Source organism: Chrysochloris asiatica, unplaced genomic scaffold (genome assembly GCF_000296735.1).
Source record: "Chrysochloris asiatica unplaced genomic scaffold, ChrAsi1.0 scaffold00394, whole genome shotgun sequence".
Taxonomy (NCBI): domain Eukaryota; kingdom Metazoa; phylum Chordata; class Mammalia; order Afrosoricida; family Chrysochloridae; genus Chrysochloris; species Chrysochloris asiatica.
The window spans coordinates 955,398-965,461 of NW_006408912.1; the positions used below are offsets into that span (position 1 = coordinate 955,398).

A 10,064-nucleotide genomic window follows, 5' to 3' on the forward strand; every position below is an offset into this window, starting at 1 on the left:
TGCCTGAGATGGAGGCAGAGACGATGACATGGAGAGATGGAAGTGTTGGGGACTTTAGACACAGAGAGGGAGAGGGGCTGTGTGCTGATGACCAGGGTTGCAGTGTATACCCTTTGGTTGGTTGATGATGCATGTAGGGGATTGTAACCATAGCAATGAAATGATATATTATAGGATGAATGGAAAACTAATGTTCTCCCATGTAAACTATCACATAATTCACAATAAAATATTGGTTGTTTTTTTTTAAAAATGGGCATGGGACATGAACAGACACTTCATCAAGGAGGACATCTGGGCAGCCAACAAACATATGAAGAAATGGTTATGATCACTAGCCATCAGAGAGATGCGAATCAAAACAACAATGAGCTATCATCTCACACCAGGAATAACAGCAAAGATTTAAAAAAAGCAGAAGACAATAAATGCTGGCGAGGATGCTGAAAGACTGGGACCTTCCTACATTGTTGGTGGGACTGCAAAATGATCCAACCACTCATGAAAGCAATATGGCGCTTCCTCAGAAGGTTGGAAATAGAAGTACCTTATAATCCAGCAGGAGTCCTGGTGTGGCATGGTGGGTTAATGCACCCGACTGCAAAGCCATTTGAACTGCAAGGTCAGAAGTTCAAGCTCACCACTGCTCCTTGTAAACCCTATACAGGGTCGCTATGGGTAGGAACAGACTCAACGATACTTAACAACAACAACTCCTCTACTTGGTATTTACCCACTAGTAATACAAGCCATAACACAAGTAGATATATGCATACCAATGTTCATAGCAGCACTATTTACAATAGCAAAAAGATGGAGGCCGCCAAAGGGACCATCAACTGAATAATGGATAAACAAACTATGGTACATACACACAATGGAATACTATGCTACCTTGAAGAACAACAAGGAAGCTGCAAGCCACCACATAACATGGATGAACCTTGAGGACATTATGCTGAGTGAAATTAGTCACAAAAGGAGAAATACTGCATAAGACCATTATTATAAAAGACTAAGAAAAAGAACCCACCAAAAAGGGGAAAACAAAACAAAACAAAAAGCTATATATATATATATAATTGCTGATCACTGGGATGTATAGGATGAGAGGAGGGGAGGGAGGGGAAGATAGAGCACAGGGTAGGGAATACACACAGGAGAGCCTGGGTGCTGGTGGGGGAAGGGGGCAGCTGGCAATACACAAGAAGGGGGAGGGGGAAAGAAGAACAAGGTGGATGGGAGAACAGTTAGGCTGGTTCGCATGGGCTAGATGGACAGAGGTAAATGATGATATATGCACAACCTTGGAACAACAGGGCTTCAAGATACAGGGACTGAGGCATGGTTTGAAAGGGTAATAAAGGGAAATAATGTTAGGATGCTTGGGTCTTTCGAATCTTGGTCTCCATTGCCTACCATTGCGAAATAGACACTTGGGGTGGGGTGGAGGACCTGACATTTAAGTACATGTTTACACAGTGGCCAGTTAGATCAACTTCAGTGTAACACAATTAAATAGAAAACAAACAAACAAATGGCAAAGAGTCAACAGTTTTGTATCTGGGCAATGGGTTCATGACGCTTCTTTTCCTTTGTTCTCGTCTATGTATGTGTATTGTCTTCTCTATAATAAATTTTATTTAAGTTTGGTCTAGAACTTTACCTGAAATTGCAATTGAGCTCACCAATCTGTTGTTTTCAGAACCCAGTTTCCTTGCCTTTTTGAAAATGTGGTGTGTTTGACAGAAAAGCAGTCTTCTTATTGCCCCAGCATTTTCAATGATTCTGTAAAATGACAAACATATTTACTCCTCACTTAGCGACTAGCTCATGATCTGACATGTCACATTTATGACAATAGTAAAAGATCTACTATTTCACTATTTTGCGCATTAACAATGGATGTCTCGCATAGTGCCAAAGTGAGAGGTGAGAAGAATAACCCTGGCTGTGCTGGTTAAGGTTATATGGCAGTTTGGCTGAACCAAGATTCTCTGCATTTTGGCAGTTGTGTGTTGTTAGGTGCCATAGAGTTGGTTCCAACTCATAACGACCCTATTAGAAGAGAACAAAATGCTGTCCAGATCTGCACCGCTGTCTGTCCTCACTAGGGGGGAACCCATTGTTGCAACCATTGTGTCACTGTCTCTCATCAAGGGTCTTTTTTAATGGCCTTCTATGGGAAAAAGAGGAGGCTTTCTATTCCCTAAAGATTTACAGCCTCGGAAACCCTGTTCAGGGTCGCTATGCGTCGGAACCAATTCAACGGCACTTAACAACAACAACAACTTTCTCATAATGACGTCCTTGTACAGGGACTGTTCCCTCCTGATGTCCAAAGTGTGTGAGATTACATCTTGACATTCTTGCTTCTAAGGAGCATTCTGGCTACTTCTTCCAACACAACTGTGTTCATTTTTCTGGTAGTCTGGAATGTTCCATATCTGGCCATCCATGGAAGTTATATAATGATGCAGTCATCCTCTATTTTGTGATCTGATGTGGTCATCCTCCATTTTCACATAGCATTGATTTTTTGAATAACCATCTCGTCTTTGGGACCTAACTAAAACTTCTTGACAGGCAAGGAGCTGGTTTAGCCATTTATTAATCTCACTGCCAAGTTCTCTTGGGCCTCTGTGAAGAGATATATGGGAACTCATTCAAGTGGTCAGGACCCTCTCAGCAGGCAGTACTCTCCTTTTGGGAAGTTTCCCTGGGGTTTAGGGTAAAACTGTTGGCCTCTGTTCTATAGTCTCTTGTGTTGTTTTGTCCATTTCTTCTTTTCAGTTTACCTGCCTTTCCTAAAAATCTCTCTGCCTTCTCTCCCTCAATCCCAATTCCAAATAAGAGTGGTTTATTCTAACAGTGAGTCTGTGATTAGAACTCTTAGCCTCCTAACTCCCTAGCTGCTATTTAACTTGTCATGGTAAACAAATGAGAAAGACACACAGAAGCAGCCAGAGAGACAAACAGTCAGAGACAGATAGAAAGAAAAAGCTGTGTGTTTAAAAAGAAAATTAATAATAATCTCCATGATACTCAACAGGAGAAAATACTATAAACATGCATCACTGTAACCATTTTATTGTCTCCTGGCTCCTGAGGTCTAGGCCACATGGTGCCTGTCCCTGAGTACTGGATTACATTTGCTTCTAAATTCTGAATCAGCTGGAATTCTCATTAAAATGCATAATGCTGCAGCACATTACTGGCAAAAACACAACCCCCCTAAATAAAACAAAGATACAAACAAATAAACAATGGGGTCTTTTGAAAATCCAAGAAAAAAAATGTTTTTTAGAAATTTTAGAATTTTCATGCATTTTTAGATTTATTTCAAAACTGAGCCATGGAATAAAGTGAACGACTCTTGTGTTCCTGATGTTGCCTCTCATCTGGCAATCTGGACTGGCTAAAATGAAAAATCACGTTACTGGAATTAATTCTGTGTATGACAGAGGCATCGTAGAGCCCTTGATTATCAGGAACAAGGCAAACTTCCCTTGAGCATGGAGGAAATGGATACCTTCTTGGTATGACAGGAGCCACAAGAGTAACATCACTTAGAGTAGTTATCCCTACTGCTAGAATGCTTGCTATCCCACCATCAGGGATTCTTTAGCACCTAGCTCTTGGCATCTTCATTTGAAAATATTTCAAACTCCTACTACTCTAAAGTAAAGGGTAGAGGAACAGAACAATCACTCTGTTTCCCTATTGCACTCTTTCCTAGTCTCTAAATTGTTATTGTTGCTATCTTGTGCCATGGATGATATCCTATCCCCTGGTCACTCTGTGTGTTAAGGAGCAGAACTGAGCTCTATAGGGTTTTCTTGCTGTAACATTTACATAAGCAGATTGCCAGGTCTTTTCTTCTACAGTCTCACCAGGTAGGTTCAAACTGACAACCTCACAGTTACCAGTGAAGCACAAACCATTTGTACCACCCAGGAACCTACACTCTCTAAAGACCTCCTTTGATTTCCCATTACACACACACACACACACACACACACACACACACACACAAACATGCATGCCTAAATGTTCCTTCTCTCATATAGATACATAGGTATATGAGGTTCTCAGGTTTTAAAAAAATCAATTAACAGAATGTTAGGACTGAGAAGGACCTCAGAAAACTTTTCTTTCAAACCCTGAGGCAATGAACGTCTTCCCCCATTTGTGTAATGACTGGCCATCTGACCAGTCCAGTGAGAAGTTCTCGGTCTAGCTGGTTTAGTTTCCAAACTTCTCCATGTTGCTCTGTGGGGGAATCCTATTTTCAGCCAAATGATTTCTTTTCTACTCAGATACCAGCGATCCTTAGATTTGTTCAATCTCAAAACAGATTTCAAGAAAACATCTGAACTAAAAATAAATGGTCAGCCTTCAACCATTTCAGAAGGTAGCATGAGATCAAGAACTGATGGTATTGAAGGAAGAAGTCTAAGCTGCACTAAAGGCATTGGCAAAAATGAGGCTCCAGGAATTCCCAGAATACCAACTGAGATGCTTCAACAAACAGATGCAGTGCTTGAGATGCTTGTTCCTCTATACCAAAAAATGTGGAAGACAGCTACCTATTGGAAGAGATCCATAGTTATGCCCATTCTAAAGAAAGGTGATCCTACAGAATGCCAACATTATTAATCATTAATATCACATGCAAATAAAATTCAGAAGAGGACCTGGAACAAGGAGTATCACAGCTGATGTATCTTGGCTGAAAGTAGAGAATACCAAAAAGATTTTTGGTGATGGTGGTGTGTGCTGTCGAGATAGTTCTGACTCATAGTGACCCTGTATTGAGTTTCCGAGGCTATACATCTTTCTCATGCAGAGTGGCTGGTAGATTTGAATTGATGACCTTGCGTTTAGCAGCCCAGTTCATAATCCACTATGCTACCAGGGCGCCTGGGTTTTATCTGTATTTCATTGACTATGCAAAACATTCAACTATGTGGTTCAAGACAAGCTACAGCTAACATTCCCAAAAAATGGAATTCAGGACCAGCTCATGTAGAACATGTACGTAGACCAAGAAATAGAACAAAAGGATACTGAATGGTTTAAAATCAGCAAAGGTAGATATCAAGGCTGTATCCTTTCATCATATTTATTCAATTTCTAAGATGAGCAAATATAATCTAAGAAACTGAATTTTATGGAGAAGAACATAACACCAGGATTGAAGGCAGACTCATTAACAACCAGAAATGTGCAGATGACACAATCTTGCTGAAAGGGACAAGGATTTGAAACACTGCTTATTGATGAAGTTCAAAAAGACTAGAGCTTTCAGTGTGGATTATGCCTCAAAATCAAGAAAACAAAATACGATGGACCGTGCTCGCTTTGGCAGCACATATACTAAAATTGGAACAATACAGAAAAGATTAGCATGGCCCCTGCGCAAGGATGACACGCAAATTCGTGAAGCATTCCATATTTTTGTGGGTGCGACTGCCGCTGTGTACAGCACAACCATCCTGGAGTACCTAACCACAGAGGTTCTTGAACTGGCAGGAAATGCATCAAAAGACTTAAAGGTAAAGCGCATTACCCCTCGTCACTTGCAACTTGCTATTCGAGGAGATAAAGAGTTGGACTCCCTTATCAAGGCTACAATTGCTGGTGGTGGTGTCATCCCACACATCCACAAATCTCTGATCGGGAAGAAAGGACAACAGAAGACTGTCTAAAGGATGCCTGGATTCCTTATTATCTCAGGACTCTAAATACTCTAACAGCTGTCCAGTGTTGGTGATTCCAGTGGACTGTATCTCTGTGAAAAAAAAACAAAACACAATTTTGCCTTTTTGTAATTCTATTTGAGCAAGTTGGAAGTTTAATTAGCTTTTCAACCAACCAAATTTCTGCATTCGAGTCTTAACCATATTTAAGTGTTACTGTGGCTTCAAAGAAGCTATTGATTCTGAAGTAGTGGGTTTTGATTGAGTTGACTGTTTTTAAAAAACTGTTTGGATTTTAATTGTGATGCAGAAGTTATAGTAACAAACATTTGGTTTTGTACAGACATTATTTCCACTCTGGTGGATAAGCTCAATAAAGGTCATATCCCAAACTAGCTGTTGTTTTTAATTTGCCTGATTTTAACAAGAATTTATTGAATCCAGCCATTATAAAGCATGTTTCTAACCTTGGAATTAAACTTGCTGATCAACAGTAAAGTGGCCATAGTATGATTTTTATTTTTTTTAATGTTAAATAATGGGCTTTGGCAGCAGTTGGGTGAGCTAAGGTGTTGCTGTTTTAGGCTTAGCCATCTCAGATTGTACATTGGCTGTTTGCTCTGTGACAATAATGCAGCCTGCTGTATTTTACTAGGAGAAGATTATAGCTTAGGAAGTGTGATGCTTTTGGGGCCAGGCAGGTTTTTTTTTTTTTTTTAAACACAGGGAAATTAAAAGATACTTAGGGGGTGTAGAACCACAAAATTGGTGGTTTAAACCCACCAAGTTACTCAGAAACCCTGTACAGGATTGCTATGAGATGGAATTGAATCTGGCACTTAATTTTACAGATGATAAAAGTACTCAATATGGTAGTTGATGTTTGGCAACATTGTGTACAAGGGGTTATAAAAAGTGAAAAATTACATACAATTTTAAATTTACACAAACTTAGAAATTCCCTCTCATGGTTGTGAATAGAGAACCATTTTGACACAAGTGAGTTGTTAACCAAAAAATTTGGATGTAGATATTACCAAAAAATCACTCTCCCCCTTTCTACCCTGAAGAAACTGACATAATTCACGGGTAGTACAGTCAAAACTGGGAAAAGGAGAGGAAACTGATGGTTGTGTTCAAGCTCATCGTCAGCTGTTACTTGGAAACGCTATACAGGGTGGCCAAATCGGAATGACTCATTGGTGTTGAACAACATGCATTATGAAAGGGCTGGTTCCTGCTTTGTTTAGATCAGGTCTGTCTAGGGTTAGTGTTACAGCTGTTCTTCACCAGAAAAAATACAAACGGAACTACTTTGTCTTTTTGACTGGCCTAACAATCTAATGAAATCTGGGTCAGAAAGCTAGTAAGTAACTGAAGTAAAAAAGCAATGAAAAAGTACCGGGTTTAAGGTCAAACAACACTACCATGAACACCTTCCGGAAGCTCTGTGTAGGGTCTGAGGCAAGATCTTCACCTGACCAAATACTTCCCTTAGGGGCGGGGCCTTCAAGTCCTGGGAATTTAAACGAAAACCGAGCACCCCCTCCCATTTAGTCGCTCTGGGCTCCTAGAGGCGGGCTTCGGTCCACCAGAGGTTGCCCAATGCCGGCGACCGGGTCTCTGCCGCTGCGGAACATTCTTGCCGAGCAGCCGGGCTGGTATCACCCGCTCCTCTCTTCCCTTCACATCCCTGCCACGGGTTGGTTGGCTAGCGCAGGCCACAACCTTAGTGCCACGCACACGCCGCCGAATCAACTCCGACACCCAGGCCTAGGAGTTCAGTACCCGGGCCGGAAGGGATGCAGCTCGCGCCTTAGCGGCCCGCTGGGGGCGGGGAGGCCGCCGTGAGGAGGCGGAGCTGCGAGGACCGCCCGCCTGTCCGCCACCCGGGCCACCGCGGTCCCTGGCGCTCCTCCCTGCTCTCCGCCGCACGCCCCCGCCTGGGCCTGGCCTTACTTTCTCGGTGGCGGTGGCTTCCGCCCCTCGCAACTGCACTACCAGAGGAAACGCAAGAAGGCACAAGCCATGGAGGGGAACCGGGATGAGGCGGAGAAATGTGTCGAGATCGCTAGGGAAGCTCTGAATGCCGGCAACCGCGAGAAGGCCCAGCGATTCCTGCAGAAGGCCGAGAAGCTCTACCCACTGCCTTCGGCCCGCGGTGAGGACCTCAAAGGCCCTTTCCTCCCTGGCCTCAGCTCCTCGAACCCAGTCCCAGGTCCCCATCCTTGTCCCTCCGGGGCTGGCGGGGCCCCGGGCCTCCTGGATCCCGGAAGGGGCCCGAGGGAGGTACTTCCCGACACACCCCCTGCCCCGAGCCAGGCCTCGGCCGCCCCGGGCCTGGCTCGGAACGGGCGCCCTGAGATTCCCTCTGCACCAGCCTGCCTGCGGGTTGCTGGCTCGCAGCTGACAGGCGGGGGTTGTCAGTTCCGGTATCCGTTTTCCTAAGTGTCCAGTTCTCATCCTTCTGGGAGGAGATCGGCCTGACCCCATTTTACCCGAGTGGTACTTTATTTATATCTAGGTATTTGGTTATGTTGCCCCCTTCCTCCCTATTCTCACCAAATTAGGCCTTGCATGCTAATGAAGTGAGAGCCACGGAGAACTCTAGTGGTTAATTTGCAGACCTCAGGTTCCACCTGCCTCTGGGGTAGAAAACGGTTTCCCAAACAAACAATTTCGTATCCCTGAGATGACTTTGTTTTTCCCTGTAAGAGAAGAGCGCACATTTGGCAAGAATCATCGAGTCAGTAGTGATTGTCTAAATAAAACCTGAATTGATAACACCATATATTTATCAGTAAATTAAGCAAATCTCCAAGGAATAGAGTAATGGACTTCTTATAGTTGAATTCACTTTGTTCATTGTCCGACTTTCTAGACTTCAAACTATTAATAGTTCACATTTATTGAGCATTTGCAAAGTACCATTAGTTGTGTGTGCTAAGTGTTTTAATATGCATTATTTCCTTTATTCCTTCCAACAGTCGATCCCATGTACAGGATTCATTTGCCTAGGTTTACCCATATGGAAACAGACGTTTTTGACCAGTGAATGAAAGAAAATATCTGACTGAAAGTCACACAGTAATTTTTAAGTGCTGTTGTGTCGGTTCCGACTAATAGCGATCCTGCGTAGGGTTTCTGAGGAGCAGCTTGGGTTCGAACCGCAGACCTTGAGGTTAGCAGTCCAGTACTTATCCTCCAGCACCACACCAGAACCCTCATACAGTAATTATATAATGGGAAAGTCAGAATAATAATTGAGCTGTTGGACTTTTAAAGACCTTTAGCCATTACACTCTGTTACCTTGCCAAGAGGATACTGTTTTCCATGAGTTTCAAAGTGTTAACAGATTAAGAAGAAAGTTGTTAAGTACCATGGAGTCAGTTCCGACTCATAGTGACCCTGCACAGGGTTTCCGAGGCTGCAAATCCTCATCCAAGCAGAAAGCCTCATGTTTCTCCCGCGGAGCAGCTGGTAGTTTTGAACTGCTGATCATAAGATTAGCAGCCAAATTCATAACCACTATGCTACCAGAGCTCTTTAAGAAGAAAGTTAGTGATGTATTAATGTAGGGCTACCTATTTTATTGTCTGCTTAATTTTTTTCTACATTGTTGAGGCCCGTGCATTCTTTGCTTTTCGCTGTCCCTTACATTAAGAAGCTCTGGTAGCGTAGTGGTTACGAATTGGGCTGCTAACCTCAAGGTCAGCAGTTCGAAACTACCAGTGGTTCCACAGGAGAAAGGTGAGGTGTTCTGCTCCCGTAAAGATGTACAGCCTTGGAAACCCAGTGCAGGGTCACTATGAGTCAGAACCGACTCCAGGGTACTTAACAACAACAAAAACGTCCCTTACATTACATTGCCCATTGCCTGTGATCATCAGAATAGGAAAGGGAAGTGAAGGAAAATAATTTACTAAATTTTTAATCTCCCTACTATACATTGTTCGGAGAAAACAGTCACTGAAGAAGGACGTCATGCTGGGTAGGTAGAGGGTCAGAGAAAAAGAGGAAGACCCCCAACGAGATGGATCAGCCAGGTGGCTTCACTGATGGCGTCAAGTGTGGCGGCAGTGAGGTTGGCCCAGGATCAGACATTATTTAGTTCTGCTGTGCATGGAGTCGCTGTGAGTCGGTTCTGACTCGATGGCACCTGACAACAGCAACTATACAGGGTCACTATGAGTCGGAATCGACTCAAAGGCACTTGACAACAACAACTGTATGAATAGAGCCCTTGGGTGGTGCAAACAGTTGAACTCTGCTACTGACCAAAAGTTGGAGGTTCAGATCCACCCAGACACACCTCAGAAGAAATCTCTACTTCTCAAAAGTCACAGCCATTGAAAACCCTA

The 10,064-nt window shown here is 43.2% G+C and overlaps 1 protein-coding gene and 2 pseudogenes across 1 annotated transcript; 2 read left to right on the forward strand and 1 right to left on the reverse strand.

The window, feature by feature from the left end:
• The window catches only part of LOC102813541, a 36,212-nt pseudogene extending 32,742 nt beyond the window's left edge, over positions 1-3,470 (reverse strand).
• A 45-nt stretch (positions 3,471-3,515) lies between these two features.
• On the forward strand, positions 3,516-6,094 carry LOC102813917 (histone H2A.Z-like). Its single transcript, XM_006876609.1, has 2 exons — positions 3,516-3,539; positions 5,400-6,094. Exons 1-2 carry the CDS (start codon positions 3,516-3,518, stop codon positions 5,709-5,711), a joined length of 336 nt encoding a protein of 111 aa, XP_006876671.1. The 3' UTR covers positions 5,712-6,094.
• A 1,627-nt stretch (positions 6,095-7,721) lies between these two features.
• Positions 7,722-8,150, forward strand: LOC102814311 (annotated as a pseudogene).
• The last annotated feature ends 1,914 nt before the right edge of the window (positions 8,151-10,064 follow it).

What these genes read in the sequence shown, in the direction of transcription:
- LOC102813917 (XM_006876609.1), top strand. Translation starts at nt 3,516, where the DNA reads ATGGAGGAAATGGATACCTTCTTG. An exon ending in AGGAAATGGATACCTTCTTG is followed by an intron (nt 3,540 to 5,399) that starts GTATGACAGGAG and finishes GGAACAATACAG; the next exon opens with AAAAGATTAGCATGGCCCCT.